Below are 18,389 nucleotides of genomic sequence, written 5' to 3' on the forward strand. Positions count from 1 at the left end.
AGATTTCATTATTCATTATTATTTGATCAGAAAATATTCATCAAAGTTTCCCGAATTACAATATTCAATAATTATCTTGTTATTAACTCCATTGTATGCGATTAATTATTTATTCATCCGATTATTTAATTTCCAAACGAATAAACGAAATTTATGGATATGCATAGAATTCATTTTACTAAAAGATTCGCTGAAAAATTTATTTTAATGTATATCTGGAAAATTTTGTAAAACCGTAAACACTTTACTTGGTTAAAATTTCAAAGTCTTACATTCTCCATTTTGCAGCTTCTTTATAGAAAATTTATCTTCTTCTTTCGTTAAACTGCACGTTCATAGAACAATGGATCGATAATAACACTCTATTCAGCGTCAATTTCCTTTGTTCGTAAGTTTCGCTCACCCATTAGTCGAGTTTTATGCAGTCCTTACTCGACTGGCATAGAAATAATGGGGTTACTCGCTCGAACCAATCTACCCTTACAAACTAGTCGCAGCTTTTTTTGACCGATCAATCTCTTTTAACCCCTTGCCTTATAATATTAAATCACTCTCTCAGCGTGACATACGGTCTACAATGTATTACAAGAAAATTTCAACTTCAATCTTAAAATTGCCATTACTCGCGAACGTTTTAATTTACGCGCTCACGAGTGGCAGATTTAACGCGATCTTAAAGTTGAAAGCTGCCGAGGTAAAAATTAAATTCCGGCCGAAAGTTGAAAAGTCTGAATTGCTTATTGTTTGTGATCTCGGTGTGTGTTGCCCATTAGCCTTCTCATAATTAAATACTTTCGTCGAATGTATATACCGTTTTTCGCGGAGTTAATTTTCGTTCCGCTCGGAAATCGAAACTCTTTTGTTCGCGAATCGAATTTGCGGCTGGTAATTTACATCGATTGCCGATGTTTAATTTGAAATTCATTGCCCTTCTCGTTTGCCAAGTTGGCTATTATTTTTTTGAATTAACGTCGAAACGGTGTCGGATACGAGGAAATTTAGAGAGATCCAGAATGAAACAAATGTGAACGGATAGAGAAAGAGGAGCAAAGAAAGAAATACAGTAAATTCTGTACAGAATTCACGATTGAATCAGTTTTATCACAAAGGTCCTACTCGCTGTACAATCAACACGTTTCGGTGCCGTTGTTTCATCTTCTTTCTCGAATATTTGCCAGTGCGGGATTCGCTGGTTTTTTTCACGGAACAAAACGTGTACAGCTGCAAGCATTGTGCCTTCATTTTTTTCCTCTACGGCAAAATAAATCTCAGTCGTACGGGATACGGAATTCATTCGCGCGAAACTGATTATTCATGCAATTGCGTGTTCTGATAAATTGGACATTTTACGAAGCGCGATAAAGCATACTGTTTGTAAAACAGAGTGTTCGCATTTTGGTTAGTGTAATCCTGAGTGGTTGCAGGAATTATCGATAGCACGAGCGATTGCTTATGAACCAATTATTCAACGTTTAATGAAGCCCGAAATAGATTTTCGTGGATATCGTTTAAACATGTAGATATACTGTGGCTCGGACATTTTCAACGTGTTTGGATTCTGAAAATATAATCTCCTTATCCGGGTATCAAAAGTTTTACGAAATATTGTTGTTTTATAATGAAAACCTATTCTAATTTATAACTGAAAGTTTAATCGCTCTTTATATGTTGTTCTGCAATTTTTTATGACGGAATAAAAATATTTTTGGTGTATATAATAATTCTGTAACGGAAAAGCATTAGTATATAATTGTACTCTTACTATATTGCCACATTGGTGGCATTTATTATCACAACATATACGAATATAGACGAGTTGCAATACCATGCGTTATATCGCCGTGCGATGCAATGTCACGTGTTATATCGCCACGGGTTGCAATAGCATATATTAGATTTCCACGCGTTATATCGCCACGTGGTATATTGCAATGCGTTATATAGCCGTGCGTTGCAATACTATGCGTTAGATTGCCATTAGTTATATCAACACGCATTATATCGCCGCTAGTTGCAAAATCATATGTTAGACTTACCACGCGTTATATCGCCACGCGTTATATTTCCATGTGTTACATCGCCAAGGGTTGCAATATCAAATATAAAGATTACCACGCGTTATATCGCCACGTGTTATATTACCTCGCGTTAAATCACCATGGGTTGCAATATCAAATATTAGATTACCACGCGTTATATCGCCGCGCGTTATATTTCCACGCGTCGCATCACCAAGGGTTGCAATATCAAACATAAAGATTACCACACGTTACATCGCCACGCATTATATTACCTCGCGTTAAATCATCATGGGTTGCAATATCAAATATTATATTACCACGCGTTATATCGCCACGTGTTATATTACCTCGCGTTAAATCACCATGGGTTGCAATATCAAATATAAAGATTACCACACGTTACATCGCCACGCGTTATATCACCTCGCGTTAAATCACCATGGGTTGCAATATCAAATATTAGATTACTACGCGTTATATCGCCCTGTATAACACGTTACGTCAGTTGCAATATCACATATATTTCTACTTGTTATACAGCCTCATGTTAGATCACCGAAGATTGCACTATCATGCGTCAGATCGTCAATGTAATATAATTGTAATATTTTTAATAAAATTATAACACTTTAAGTACCGACAAGGTTATTTTATCAAGAACACGGAAAGTGTTCTGCTCATATGTGATCAGAATATAGATAATCAAAGGGGGAATCGTTTTAATGAAATATATCATTTAATTTTAACGCATTTATTGATTAGTTCATTGAAATACATCTGATTCTCGTGTTCCAGTAGAAATAATAAGGTAGGTACTTTATAAACATTTCAGTTTTATCCGTGTCAGTGGAACCAGCTCGAGATTAAAATTTACAATAAGTTTTGAGCGGCCGAGAGGTTCTCGTTAAATGTTTTTATTAACACGTTATATCCCACAGTGAAAATGAACATGTCTATCATGATACAGAACGTGTACCATTTTACAGTTAAAATTTTTCATTTCCTGTTTAAGTATTTTGAACACTTTGTTTGACTATTTCTTTTTGTTCTGCGACATTCAACGTATTAATTTGTGGTTACAGTATAACATTCGTCTGCTTTTTTAGCAGTTAATAATATTACTTTGATGAGTGCTTGTATTTCAAAAATTTTTAAACGAGAAGCATGGTATCTTGCAATTTAATAAAAGTAATTAGCAAATTAGTACCGTAACGAAGCTTTTAAACCAAATTAAATATTGTGTATTTCGGTAAATAAGTAAATAAAAATGGCAAAAAATGGAGGTAGGAAAATGTTAAGTACACAGCACTCGTCGCAATTACATGTATGTACTAAAAAGAATTAAAAATCAATTTTCTGGAACGAAGTTCATCGTGTCGATTCAAATTACATTTAATAATCAATTACAAAATTAAATATCTATTTTTCCAATATGAACTCCATTCTTTGGTACATTCTGCGTACGTTGAAATACTATAATTATACCAAATAAATCCAGTTTTTCAATCTTGATAATTATTTCTTTTAAACAGTACTGTGAGTTTATAACGCGTTTAATTCCTTGCTGCAATTACTTCCTATCGTAACGATACAATAATACAATATAAACAATCGTTGGATAAAACCTTCAGACACTGTTCAATATCATCCAAACAGCAACAACTGTACAACTCGTTGGAACAACGCATAGCAGTTGTGTTTGCATTTTCTAAAATCCGTAAATCATTCTGACACAGTGTGAAAACATATTAGGCCTGTTTAAAAGAGCTAATTTAGGCCCCAAGTGAAAACGAGTTGTTTGTTGCGTGCTATTTTCATGTACAACCACAAATATTCAGATTCCTCAAATTTTGCTAGCTCCTCAGTGACATACAGTGACTAAATTATCACCTTAGTTTTCCTAGAGTCACTAGATCCTTTGGGATCTTCCGAATTTTCACTAAGGTTCCTAAATTTTAGATTCACAGTTTTTCTTTGGATTCTTAGTGTCTCTAGGAACTAAATCTAAAGATCTAAATGTCATTAGATCTTTAGAGTCCCTAAATTCCCTAGCATCCCTAGAATATTCGAGTATTATAGCAATTGGATCGTTTCTTGTTTCTTAAGAAATATTCTTAACCCCTTGCACTATGTCAGGTGTGTCAGTCAGAACTAATCACGGCTGCAATATTAAGACAAAGAAAGTTGAAATGTTATGTCAATTTGGTATCAATCTATGCAAATAATTGGACTTGAAATCCAAATTGAAGAGTATTAATTCGAATAAAATTGAATACGAAGTACGAGTCACGAGTAAGACTCGTCGAAGCAGCGCAAGGGGTTAAACTTTAACTGTCATTTGACCACTCTGATAGATTTAAGTTAAACAAAATAAATTTATAGATGTAATTTCTCTCGTTTTAAATCTTTCACAATAATTCGTAACGAAAGTGAAAAAATGTGTGCGGTTGATCGATTTTTGGTCAGATGCGTCCACGTTTGGTCTCGAAATATGGCGAATACGCGTTAATCGAGGCGAAACGAGGACTCGAGGCAAGCCGTTCGTTTAGCAAATTTCATAGAAAGAAAATTGTTAGACGCTGAATCAACTTTAGTCCCATTGAAACATTCGGCTAATCTTCATGACAATAACCCCTTACATTATGATTTGTGAGGTCAGTCAGAACTAATCACAGCTACAGTATTAAAACAAAGTTAGTTGAGATGTTATGTCAATTTGGTATCAATTGCTGACTATGCAAATAACTGGACTTAAATTCCACATTAAATATTTGAATAAAATTACAGCTGAAGTACGAGTGAGTCCGAGACTAGTCAAAATAGCGCAAGGGGTTGAATGTCTTGTATCTATTTTTCGTTTCCACGCAGCTAGTTTCTCTGCTTTAAAATACTTTTCACTCGTATCTCACAGTTTCTGTCTTTTTTCGGATCGTTACAAAAGAAGCTTTAGGTTTATTCATTAACATTATATTAATTGGTCATTCAAATTCGTTCGTATGAAAAACTATTACATCGCTTCGAATAAAAAATACTGTGCATCTGTTTTTATCTATTTTTGACCGTTTTTTTTTTCATTATTTCAATATCGTTTTTATAAATATTATATATTAAACTCCACCTGACCTTTTTTATTCTTAATTTACATCAAATTTGATTTTACGAATGGTCACATCAAGTTTCTAGTAGTTCTAACGGTTTCGAAACCATTTTAGGATTGACAGTTACACATCGAGGGGTTGAAACATTGAATAAGTTTAATTAGTACCATAATTTGTACACGCATTCCTCAGTTTTCGTCCTAAACTTGGTGTACGATATATGCGTTACAAATATAGGTTTTTTATGAGGTACATATTTTACTATTTAACTGGGAAGATTCTTTTCTCCGCGCAACCGCGCTTCGAATAAAATTTGTGCAATTGAAAACCGTGAACAAACTTTTTACCGTGCAAATTTTGTTCAAAATAAAATTTCTCTACTATTTCCTTTCTTGCATATTGCATATTACAGTTGCATCGGTTTTGTAAAGACATCCTAAACATATCGAGTGCTTTTCAGTCCTTTTTTGCTCAAAAGTCTATCAATTAAACAATGTTCCTTCTGTTAATATATCTCGTGTATAAATCCATCGTAAACGGAAGTTACTATAGAAAAATATAGAACTTCTTTCATCTGTCTCTGTAAATACAATACTCATCCCAAAACTAGAATTGTTCACTACGCAGTGTACTATCAATTTTTCTCTAACTTCATCTTCTAATTTCACGCAAGTATTAATGTGCCATAACGATGTCCAGTTTTCAATTGAAATTTTTTGCCTTCTCGTTTTAATGTCGGTTAAAAATATTACTCTTACTTTAATTACGATCTACAATTCGCAGTTTGGATCGTTTAGGGAAACGATCATGTCTGACTTAGGAAGCTGTTATTCTTGGTGATCAATCCTGCGCTGCTTTCGGACATTGGTATCACTGCTGACTTCTCTCCCTTTGGTAACTTTGGGTGCGACGTTATGTTTGGTTTTAAACCCTTCAGGATATTCTGAAAATTATACAAATTATTTGTGCTGGAAGATTAATTATTTATCTATTGATTATGAGTAGCATTGTACCCAAATTATACCCAAAAGTAGCCGAACACTCTGTATTTAAGAAAATTGTGGTAACTTAATGTTCAGAAAATACCACAATTATATGTCATTCTACATTGTGGTATTTTACCACAATATTTATTACACTTGTATGTTATTGTAAATTACGAATATAATTTTAAAAGCTTGAGAAATGAAGTTAGAAAGTGTGTTCAATGAACAAGATGATTGGATTTGTTTGTTTCACCTCTTTGATGGATCCTGGAGTGATAATAACGTAATAGAGAGCATAGGCCGGTATCCAAATCATGGATGACAAACTGAGGCAAACTCCCACAATTTCCGCCCATGTTGGGTATTCGTAGTCACTTCCATATTTAAGTGGTTTGTATTGAACGCATTGGAACACGAAGATAAACTGGAAAAAGCAATCGATTGTAAAATATTAATCAACACTAAAACAAGTTTGATAAAATTAATATTCATTCACAATTGATGCGATCAACATTTAAACTTTTACACGATGATCGATTTTACCTGATCTCATTTTTTGAGAGAAACTATAAAAAGGTACGATAAAAGGTATCGATCATACCGTCGAGCAAATGTGCGATACCGGAGACAGAGACAAATGGATACAATTACACTATTTCTCTCAACCGCGGGTAAAAACGATATTGTCAAAATTGATTGATCACCCCGTTATTTGCGCAGCAAGAAAAAATATCGCATCAGCGGTCTTTCAAGATTAATTTCATTACACAGATCGATTTGTTTGCTTTGACGTCGAAAACATAAAAATTGCAAAGATTTAGTACAAATATTTATTTGTTAAATGTTTCGATTAATTAAGCAAAAGATTAATGTTTTAAAGAAACATTTACTGTTTTTGTTTCGGTGAGATTTAATTAATACTCACAGCCATGATTATCGGCGCGAACACCACCCAACATATGTACCAGAATTTATTCAGTCGTATGCCCATCATTTGGTGAATGCAGTCGCAAAATTTCTTCGCGCCGAAGATCCAAGATATTGCGATCGTTTGGAAGAAACAGACCCATAAAATCGACATACCACTCGCCGAATAAAAGTCCATTAACTGGAATATGTACACTCCTCCCTGTAATTTGAAAGCAAAAATAATGTTATAGATCTTTTACTGCATAGTGATCGAGGTAACATATACAGTGACTTGTGGACATCAAAATTGAATAGAAAGTCCCGAACTAGTCTATTTTAGATAAACTTCGATACTAACGTGGGTCACCATAGGAATTCCCAGGAGGAACATTAAAAGACAGATAGCGATGGTGAACTTCTTTCTGTGGGGACGAAGCTGATCTGGCCAGTTGTCCACCATACCAGTGATGAAGGACTCCACTATACAAAATTCGCTGTCGATTCCGAGTATCTGCAAGAAAAATCCTTCTATATCGTTTGATAAAAAAATATGCAAACTATCCGAATCTTATGTACTCTTGCACATTGATTTTTTGCGGGTCAGTATACAAGTTGAAGCTTTACTTGAATTTTCGAGTGAAAAAGGTAGAAAAGTGAAATTAGGTGACAGGTAGTCCTGTTTTAATTTTGTAATAGGTAGTCCTTGTGTTAATTACAAGGTTTTAGTATTTGTACTCACTTAGTACTCATTTTAGTACAAATTTGCTGTAGGTTCACATTTTTTGAACGTACACTGTTTTACATTGCACAATATGAGGTGTCCAATTATAAAGCAATCAATATTTTAGTCAACAGTGATTAAAAACCTCTTATTGCTGGTGTTAGAACTCTAATGTGTTCAATGATATTTTTTACAATGCATCTACGTTTATATCGAAACACAAAATTCCTCGAAAATTACATTTGAGAATTTTCTATAATGTTCCATATATCATATAAAATTATTTTCCTTCAGAGAAAATGTGAAACATAAAAACGTACATTTTCGTAATATAAAATATGAACATGTAAGTAACAAAATTTACAGAATTGCAAATATTTTACTAACACATCATTATACTGATATGTACCGCTATATCGCATTATACATACATATAGCAGTACATCGCTACAAGGATTTAAATTCGAACTAAATGTACATTATCAGATCAGTATTATCGATTACAAAGAAAGCAGAGTACATTCCTTTGATCGAGTTAAATGTTCCTTACGAGCAGCATAACGAAGAAGATAATGGCCCACACCGAGGCGCCAGGTAATTTAAGCACCACTTCCGGATAGGTGAGGAAAACGAGGCCTGGTCCACTTTTCACGACCTCCGACACTTCTGTATCTTGTTCCAAAGCGATGTGACCCAGTATGGAGAAGGTAACGCAACCGGCCAACAGACAAGTTAACGTGTTCACCACGCAAGTGATCAATGCGTCTCTGGAAAAGAGAAAAAATTAACAATTCTTGCGTAATTCACCCTAGAATCTCTAAAACAATGAGCATCCTTCACGAAACTCGTAAAGAGGACCAAATAAAATATTAAACTTCATAATGATATGAATTTTACTTTCACACATTCATTGTATAATTTGTACATAAAAATTAATTCTGTTACGTTATGACACCTCAAAAAAGATAATAATAATTATTACAAATGATATGATAACCCTAAATACTTTTCGTACAAAGTTCAACTATGTTTTATGTAACGAAACCAAGTGTCTGGATGCTTATGGACGGTAGTGTATATGCATACTAAATGTTCCTCTTCCTTCATTTTCCCATCTCAATCATCGTAATCTCATGCAGTGTTTGCTACTTACTTGTAGCAGTTATGGTGAAACTTATTGTACGATCCTAAAGCAGGCAGAGCTCCAGTACCGATACTGTAAGCGAAGAAAATTTGCGTGGCACCATCGATCCACGGTCCCGGTGACAGCAGCTCGTCCCATCTGGGCGTGATGTAGTATAGCAAACCGTCGTAGGAGCCGTCCAATGTCACCGCTCTTCCCAAAAGAATGAAAAGCACCACGTAGGGGAACAAGGCTGAAAACCAGATGATCTTACCGCTCTGATGAAGGCCACGTCGGATGATCAAGTAGACCAGCAGCCAGCCAAAGATTAGGCAACCAAACAGCTCCCACTGTACACCACCGATGCTTTCGATACCGGAACTGATCCCAAGAACTCTTCGTCTGCGATTTATTATATATACAATTGTTTTAGATCAATTTTATTTTTGTAACATTCAGTGAGAATTTAAGAAAAAATTTAAGAATTCGAAAATTTAAAAAATTGAGTACAGTATACAAAAATTAGTATATAGATGTGCTTACTCCCAATATTCTTCGACGGGTGTCGTATGATGCAAAGTAATATTACTAGTTGCATTTGTACTATTTGAATGAAATATGTCTCGGAAATGTTCATCGGAACCAGCAAAACAGTCTTTGGTGTTCCACCAATTGCCTGTAAAATTCGAAGTGTATGTAGTCAGCAGAAACTGATAATCAAATTCATTGATCTCTTTTTGCTGTTTCACTAACCACAACCTCTCCAGGGTACCCCATGTATATTCACAAATGTGCTTATGAGGTAGAAAAGTGTCCAAGCGATAATTATACAATAGTATACGTCTAGGAAAAATACGATCGTCATGGTAGCGTACCCAACACCTGAAAAAATAAAACAAATTATTTCTATTATTCTTCCATTTTCCATAAAGAATTAAATCCCATATTTTCAAAATCTATGATATGATACCAATCTTATGATCTCATACCAAATCTACTGGATATGAAATAATTTTATATCAATTTTACCTTGTAAAAGAGGACATAATTGTCCCACGAGCGTCATCCCTCCAGCACCAAGGTATTGTCCAATAGCCACTTCTTGGAAGAAAATTGGTATGCCACAAAACACCATGGCGATTCCATAAGTAATGAGAAACACACCTGCAATTGTTCCATGAGAATTTAATCAGTCCACACAACTCTCTGTACACGATATAGCTATCGATTGGTATCGTGTACTTTAATTAGTCGACATGGACGATGAAATTTGAATACATGATCATCCATGTACGTGACTATGCTCATGGTCAAAAATTAATAATCCTCGATAGTCGCAGCCGTCCCTCAATTTTGTACGGTTTCATCGAATCATTGATCAAACAGTTAGATCGTGGGAATTTGGGTGAAGGATTTCATGTTGAAATAATTGAATCTTCTCCGGATTCATGGAATTACGATTCCACGTAATTCGAAATTAGCGGTACTCGATAAAAAAGCGAAAAAGAAATATAATAATGAAAAATATGAAATTATGCCCACTAGTAGCCGAACACTCTGTATGTACACATATGTACATATGAATATTTAACAAATTACATTGTAATGTAACATTGAAATATAGTTTCCAATCGCGACAAATTGCAGAAAAGTGGATAAAATTGATTGGCTAATTTTTAGATGTAAAAGACGAGGAATAAATTTATTTTCCCAACGTTGAAATTAAAGTATATTTACCACCGCCATTTTTGTAACACAAATACGGAAATCTCCAGACGTTGCCCAATCCGACGGACACGCTGATGCAAGAGAACAGGAAGTCTAGTTTATTGTCCCATCCGCCTCGTTCCGCATCCTCTTCTCGGTTGCCGACTTCCGTTGCTCTACCTTGAGGCGAAGACACGGACATCTTTGGAACCGAACCAGAAGAGTAATCCTTCTTCCTGTCAGCTACCGACTTCGCTTTGAACTCTATAAAAGCTTGATCCGGATCCACGTGATCCTTTTCTTCTCCCCAGTAATACATCTTTTCCGCCATGTTTTCCTACAACCATAAGACCTTCCCTATGACCTTCAAGACCTTCGTAACTCGATCGATCATAATTAAGCTACGATTACGTAAAAGTGTCCTGCACGAAACGGAAGACCCTGCTAGGAAATGTGGCACGCAAAATGTTTGCGACATGCAAATAATGTGAAAGATTATTGAATAGGGAAGCTTCATCGTTTACATGCAAATTAATCAACGATTAGTCGATGTAATTAATTAAGGGCCATCACGAGGGATTTTAGTTCGGTTCGTTTGGAGTGTTTGAGGGATTTATTGATATAACGCGTGGAGATCTAATTAGAGATGATTTAACGTCTGATGGTACAACATGTTACTGTATGCTATTACTCAGTTATTTTATTTACAAATTTAGAAATATTGACATTTAACTTTCTCACGTTCTTAATATTTTAAATTTGCAGATTTTTTTGAAACTTGGAATTTAGAATTTTTCAAAATTTAAAAACTTAGAAATTTCAAGTTTTCAAGAAATTTGGTAATTTGAAGCTTGAAAGTTAGAGATCCGAAAATTTCTAAATTAGTCAATTTTTACGTAAGAAATTTAAAATCGAAATATTTCTAAATTAGTAAATTTTAAAATTCCAAATCTCTGAACTTTGAAAGTTCGAGTTCTAATAACAAATACATCTATGAATTTTCAGTACTCTAATTTTGAGACTAAAAGAAATTATAAATGACTGAAATTGAAGTATAGTGCAACACAAGGTGAAGTACCATTGGTTAACTGTGCAACCCCTTTATAAAATAAATAAACAATATAAGAAAGTACATTACCTGTTTCCTGGAAATTCAAGTTAATGAGCATTCGTGTTATCGTACAGAACGATGCTTATCAATAGATGAATAAATAAAGAACCTCTCATTCGCTGTTTACTGTCACGCGTTTCCCAGAATTGTAAATTGCAAAAGCAATGTCATATTCTGTGACCAATTTATCTCTTCCGACAAGACTAAATTTTTATTCATCCTTGTTTTAAAAATGGAAGCCTTTATGATCTTCTTTTACATCCTTTTTACGCGATCAGTGAAAATATCTAATATTTCACGCTGCATTAATTTTTACAAGCTACGGTAAAACGTTTTAAATAAAAAATTTTCTAACTTATAATATTACATCGACGAGATGCTTTTTTTTTAAAAATTGCAGCGAATTGGCCTGGTTTTTTAATTAAATAACAGCTTCGTGATAATCGGTCTTAATTGTTTAACGCCCCTGCGGAGATTGATAATTAAAATCGGTGAGCTGTGGAAACGTGTAATTACTCTTGTCCGATTATTTGCTCATCATCGTAGAAATATCGACGTAAAACATTTTGGCCTTGATCGAAATCGTTGAAAGCGTATTGCAAGTAAATAAGAGATTTAATTATCGTCGATCCGATTGCGTGCCACACACAATTACATCAGCAATGTGTACATAAAATTCACGGTTTCAATTACTGCCATTTTATAGTACCCATTATTTTAATTAATTCTTAATTACGAAGTCATTGTGCGCACGAAAAGAGTAATTTGAACTGGCCAGGTCAGAGGAGAAACGTATTTTACTTGATAGCTTGAAATTAATTAATTTTTCCACTTAACAGAGTTTATTCGAGTCCGGAACATTAAATAAAACAGTATTTAATAGAATTGTAGGATTAAACAACGAATAATTAAATTTCAAACGAAATTTAATACTGCAGAGTTTATTATGTAGGCAACCAGTGTCGAAATAAATAAAAGCTAAACTAAAAATTTTGTCAAATAATTTAAATACAAGATTATTTACGTGTACTCTTAATTAAAGGTATAAAAAACTTCTAACAAATTATTTACTCTGTTTTGTCCACAAAATTAGTACCAAAGATTTATCAAAAGCAACTGGTTTATCAAAAATACTATTAAAAAATAAATGCACTTAAAATAAGTAGTTCATAACGAACTCGTAGCTCATTACGAAGTTCTCGCGTATATTTACAAACAAAGTACACAATAGTACTTTTAAAAAATCCTTGAATAATAAAAAAATCAATATTTGGTCAAGACCGATTTGAATGGCTCCAACTCTTTGTATAGGAAGGTCAAAGGGTGACTCTTACCCGAAAACCAGTCCTCTTTCTCTCAATGAAAAACTTCCCTGCAACCCTTCCGGTGCGATATATACACGCGTCCCGCTGCCCTTATTATCGCACATCCAATTCAGAAGCACACTTCGCGAGAAGGAGCAAAGCAGAACTGGTTAGAACGGAAAAGAAAGAGAAATGCGGAGCACGTGTCGGCTTCCTGGTACACGTGTGTTCGCTCGCGTACCTGCCTGTTTCCGATCTCCTATACATGCACGTGTTAGTACGTGTACTTAACTTGGCCACACGCGTGTACGCACACATGTATTGCTTGTATACAAACACTGGTGCGCGCGCTACGGATGCTGAGCGTAAAATCAATAGTGTACTTTGTGTTACGTTACGGCGTACACGTGGACTAAATCGCCGCAATTTCTTTCTTCTATTACGTTTTCTTACGTTAACCGCTTTGGTAATTTGTTGACAATCAACTCCATGTATTTCGTTATGAAAAAAAATATACTTAATGAAATACAACCTAAGTCATGAAGTATATTTTTTTTCATAACGAAATATATGGAGTTGATTGTCAACAAATTATGAACGGTATAACGGAAGTTGATGTATTAAGATTGTAGGACTTTTTTGTTTCAAGAGATAGAATTATAATGGACGTTACTAACCGGACTGTAGACTTCTTAAAATTGCCATTATATTAGGTGGACAAGTGTTACTGACTTTTAGTATTATAACTTTAGTCTTATGTCTTCAGTCTTTATGGATCTCTGTAGATGGTGAGACAACATGTGGTAACATACAAAATACAAAATACAATGCTTGGAACAACCAATAGAAATAAAACTCTTGGAAGTGCAACTTGTAGAAATAAAACTCATAGGAGTATAACTGGCAGAAATAAAACGCTTGGAAATACAATTTGTAGAAATACAACGTGTAGAAATTGAATACGTAGAAATAGAGTACATGGAAACAGTTCGTTGTAATATAATGGAAAATTGTATGTGTATCGTACAGTATTACACGTGGTGATAGAACGCGAAGCGATCTAAGACGTAGTAAAGCGTAGTAATCTTACGCGACAAGTATAACCTGTAACCATGCAACAGTGATGTACGTAGTAAAATAATCTGTGATAATACAAAGCTTGCCGATAGAACGTGTACAGAAATATAGTAGCAGTATACGAGTGGTAGTATACTAGTGGTAGTATATTAGTAAAGAACGTGAAAATTTAAAGGCGGCAATATAGCGAGAGTCATCTCTGTCTTTATGAACTGAGATGCATTTAAAGTGCACCATTCAATTAATAGTCACTAGAGTAAACAAGAACAGGTAAACAATAATAGTCGACGAAACGTGACACCGGTAGTAAAAATACCACGACAAAAATCACCTATGAATATCAAATCTCACCTTGCTAGTTGAGGTATGTCCGGATATTTTTCTGATTGTGCACGTGGTTCTTCAGATCAATCTTCAGGATTACACATCCGTAGAAGAATGACGAAATAGTGCGCTCACGCCCGATGATCGAGCGGCAAGAGGTGCCTCAGTCTCGATTCACCGAAAATTTCCAAAATCCCGTCAAAAACGTGTTGTGGAAACACCGACAGCACTTCCGGCTTGAATGATTCTGTATTGCGTGTCAGATTGTTGATAGCGGTATCACATCGACCTACCTCACAAGGGATGTCGTTACAAAATAATGCTCCGCATCAGGACTGGGAGTGTTACCCCTAGTGGACGCATGCGCTGCTAAGATCACCCCTTCCAGAGAACGAAACCAAATTATGCTAGGGGATGTAGGGACCTCGATGCTTTTTTGCTTCGGCATATAATCAACGCTAGGGTGGGTGGCGAGAACGGTGTCTCGTTGAATGATAGAATTCCGATGACGTGTGGCGACCCTGAGATTATGCGAACGAAAGGCCACAATTACCATTCCTAGTCTTTTCATCGATCGCTTCTAATTGGGAACGAGGAAGTGAAGAGTCCCGAGGAATTTTATTCTTCTTTTTTGTGATATACTCCCGCATGGCTATATTGCGCAATTACATTGGTATAGCGATGTGACATCGCTTAGCGAAATGTGTTGTTATTTGATACGTTGGGATTTCGTATACTACCAACAATTACGTGAAATGACACGCGAAGATTTGACGCGTTGAGAATTGACACAATGTGAAATGACGCGTGGCGATATGATGCGAAACTGCGCATTGCGATTTGGCGCACGATTACACAACATGTTGTAATACGCGGCGATATTACACGCTGCAATATGGCGCGTGACGATATGACGCGTTCAGATTTTACATGGTATGAAGTGGCGCATGGCGTTGTAAAATAGTTGCGACATAGCGCACGGTGATATAGCATGAGCAATATGGCCCTCGGCGATATAATACGCTGCAATATAGAGCGCGATAATATGTTGAAAGTTTGGACGCTATAAAATGGCAAGCGATGTTATGATACGCTACAAAACGATCGCTATTTGGCACACAGTGACATATACGCTGCAGTATAGCAAGTGACGATATGATACTAATAAGAGACTACGGAATACCGAATGAAATTTTGAATCACACGTCTGGAAAAATACGCAAGAGTATAATTGTTAGAGTACAATACAATATTTAAGATACAGTATAATATAATAATCTATAATATATCTAGATTGTTCTACCTATATTCTTGAACCTACGTTCCAGCACAGACAGTCAAGATAATGTCCTATCTACACGTTTTCATAAAACCTTGAAATTTAATCGTTCCATTTAAAACGCTCATCAATTATCCATATTTAGTGTATAATTTTGCACATGCTACTTTTCTGTCCGCGTTAAACGATGCCCGATTTCCCAACATTTTCAACTTTACCCAACAATTTTTCCTTTCCGTGACTCTAATAATTCTCTCTAACGTCTTCGAACTTTGAAATCAATTGTCCCCGTATCTTTCATCGTGCACCCGTCTACGTGTACACGGATTAAAAATACCCGTGTACAGCGGTCACCCAATCGTATCTGTTAATCGATGCACCGTTTCGCAGAAGTATCTGTTCGTCAAGGTTATTCCGTCTTCGACAATTCGTCGAAACGCGTTCGAACACGCGATATTGTCATAAACGCGATATCTGAGCTATCCGTCATTAATCGCGAAAGTCGCGTGTTAAAGTTTTCAGACCGTTCAACGATGACTCAGAAAACCGACCGAATAGAAACCGAAAAGAAAATCGCGTCCCCGCTGTTGAAACAGCATCGTTTAGCGTTTGCTTCGTGGTCGCTTCGCGTGTTCCTCAGCAGCCGCTCGATTGGTCGCTCGAATTGCTCGGTATCACAGTGTGACAGCCACGTTTGTGTCGCAATTGTCTAATGGCCGGCTCGTCGGAGTCGTTCATGTCGTTCACCACCGCCACCGTGTGCATCGACTTCATCGACACCTTCTTCTGGGCGTCTTTGTAACCGGAGAAAGTTGGCCTCGGCAACCAGTTCGTCCCGTAGGATATTGGGTGCACCTCTTGTGGTTGATGAATTATCTCGCTGGACAGCTCTGATCGACATTCGTCGCATATGGAACTCGCCTCGCTGTCGTTCCGCGTTGCACTCTTCAGTTTTAGTGCTTCCTCTTCCGCCCATTGCGATTGCGATAGCGTTCTAAATTCGATACGAAATATATGGGCGTAAGATAAGTTTTATACAAGGAAGATGGTTCGGGAGGATTCACGTAACGGTAGACTAAATTGAGAATGATCTAAAGATCCTCACGATTTTTGTGGAACCAGTAAAATAATATTGCAACAGAGATTGATTGAAGTTTAGCAATTTTCGGGTAGCTACAAATAGCAACAATTTTCTGTTAAACCACCCAGATCACCTTTGACATTTTCGCATTTCTTTAAATAGCACTAATTTTGATCATGTAACATTGTAAATGATCACGAAACAAATTAGTATAGTGTGACCTTGAGTTACCTTTAAACTAAATCGTAGATCTTTAATCACAATAATTGTGATAATGTGATCGTTATTCAAATGCGTTAGAAAATCTACACTGATATGATCTTGAAGTGACCTCTGACTCCCTGGATATTAAATATGAAATTTATATCTTATTGCACGAAAGCTGTTAACACGAATAGATTCATTGCAGAATTTCTATCCAAATTGTGTATTAAATATTTTTAATTTTACAACTATTAAAGCAGATATTTTGATGATTAAAGTGGGTCGTCCTGTAGAAGGAAAATTTGATATGTCGTTGCGAATTACACGTTAACGACAAACTAATCAATACTTAAAAGGTCAGATTATATCGAAAGGCACTATAATATATGCTGTATTATATATACATTGTAATTGGCAACGTTGAAATTACGTATGAAAGTTTCAGTATTTTCTAAAGTAAAACTCATAGATTACAATTAAATGTCTTGTATGTGAAAGTAGAATAAACGGATGTCTTATTGTTAGAACAATACAATAGCAACCTTCTTAAATAAGAGTTCGTGGAGCACTTCATCGATACGACCATCTCCTTTAATCCAGCTAAAGAATCCAATATAAAATTCCACACTCTGTTCGAAGAAATTGCACATCCCAAAGTGGTAGTTGCGATTAACATAGAGATGACCCAGCTGATGAACCCAGCCGACATGACAGGCGGTTGTAACGGTGAAGGATAATACGACGACCAAATTCGTTGCCACCATTGATAAGAAACATCTCGATACTCAGACTCCTGTGAAAATTGCAATTTTTTTCACAATCCGTTCAAGAATTAATTATAAAACCTTCATAATCGTACTATCGAATGTCGTTTAAAATACTCACATAACTCCAAAATGTCCAGACACAACAATAAAGTAGCCTCTGAAGGATCAGCCAAAGCCATAGAACGGTAACTACGACCACCCAGCTAACTAAAACCTTCGCAAACACAGACACAGACTTAATAACGCATAAACATCGCTAAGCACGAAACTTGAGTACTTGAAGAGCCTTGTAGAGAAGCGTCGAGGTCGTCGCGTGGGCCACGCTATTGCAGGAGGGTGGATTTCTCCACAGAACCATCGCGACCGAGGTCAGGATTAAGAAAGAAGGCAGAGTGTGGATGAAGTCGGGTCCGACGGTGATTTTCGCATACTCTCGAAAGACCTTGTGCTGGAGAAACAGGATCTCGTGGGGTACACACAGCAGAGTCAGAAACTGCGAATACAGGCCGACCAGACAGGACATCACTTTGGAGGCTGTGCACCAGCCTGATTCCTGCCAATTCGTTCACGACAGCATCGAGCTTTTTCGCCAATGACGGTTATATGGTTGAGCCGACATTCGAGGAACTTGACGTTGCTGTCGAAATGAACAGCGTCACCTTTCTTTGTTTGCTTGC

The 18,389-nt window shown here is 36.0% G+C and overlaps 3 protein-coding genes across 5 annotated transcripts in view; 1 reads left to right on the forward strand and 2 right to left on the reverse strand.

The window, feature by feature from the left end:
• LOC100876593 (pre-piRNA 3'-exonuclease trimmer) overlaps positions 1–18,389 on the forward strand; it is a 104,666-nt gene that overhangs the window by 51,168 nt on the left and 35,109 nt on the right. The window lies entirely within an intron of this gene.
• On the reverse strand, positions 2,757–14,548 carry LOC100875580 (sodium- and chloride-dependent GABA transporter 1). Of its 2 annotated transcripts, none has more exons than XM_003707111.3 (11): positions 14,409–14,548; positions 10,596–10,902; positions 9,888–10,022; positions 9,612–9,740; positions 9,402–9,534; positions 8,889–9,260; positions 8,286–8,502; positions 7,373–7,525; positions 7,031–7,234; positions 6,359–6,529; positions 2,757–6,062 (listed from the first exon to the last, which is right to left on the reverse strand). In XM_003707111.3, exons 2-11 carry the CDS (start codon positions 10,894–10,896, stop codon positions 5,925–5,927), a joined length of 1,953 nt encoding a protein of 650 aa, XP_003707159.3. In that variant the 5' UTR covers positions 10,897–10,902; positions 14,409–14,548; the 3' UTR covers positions 2,757–5,924. The 2 variants fall into 2 exon arrangements, with proteins under 2 accessions (XP_003707159.3, XP_076392132.1); XM_076536017.1 differs by lacking the exon at positions 14,409–14,548 and adding an exon at positions 13,011–13,140.
• LOC105663675 (uncharacterized) lies at positions 14,408–18,343 on the reverse strand. The gene is made up of 4 exons (XM_076536087.1): positions 17,990–18,343; positions 17,831–17,926; positions 17,488–17,738; positions 14,408–16,654 (listed from the first exon to the last, which is right to left on the reverse strand). Exons 1-4 carry the CDS (start codon positions 18,233–18,235, stop codon positions 16,297–16,299), a joined length of 951 nt encoding a protein of 316 aa, XP_076392202.1. The 5' UTR covers positions 18,236–18,343; the 3' UTR covers positions 14,408–16,296.

Source organism: Megachile rotundata, chromosome 1 (genome assembly GCF_050947335.1).
Source record: "Megachile rotundata isolate GNS110a chromosome 1, iyMegRotu1, whole genome shotgun sequence".
Classification (NCBI taxonomy): Eukaryota; Metazoa; Arthropoda; class Insecta; order Hymenoptera; family Megachilidae; genus Megachile; species Megachile rotundata.

Coding starts and splice junctions, on each gene's coding strand:
- LOC100875580 (XM_003707111.3), bottom strand. CDS start 10,896: ATGGCGGAAAAGATGTATTACTGGGGAGAAGAAAAGGATCACGTGGAT. Junction 10,023..10,595: donor GTGTTACAAAAATGGCGGTG/GTAAATATACTT, acceptor GAACAATTGCAG/GTGTGTTTCTCATTACTTAT. Junction 9,741..9,887: donor ATTATGTCCTCTTTTACAAG/GTAAAATTGATA, acceptor TTATTTTTTCAG/GTGTTGGGTACGCTACCATG.
- LOC105663675 (XM_076536087.1), bottom strand. CDS start 18,235: ATGTCCTGTCTGGTCGGCCTGTATTCGCAGTTTCTGACTCTGCTGTGT. Junction 17,927..17,989: donor TTCTCTACAAGGCTCTTCAA/GTACTCAAGTTT, acceptor GTGTTTGCGAAG/GTTTTAGTTAGCTGGGTGGT. Junction 17,739..17,830: donor TCTGGACATTTTGGAGTTAT/GTGAGTATTTTA, acceptor CAATTTTCACAG/GAGTCTGAGTATCGAGATGT.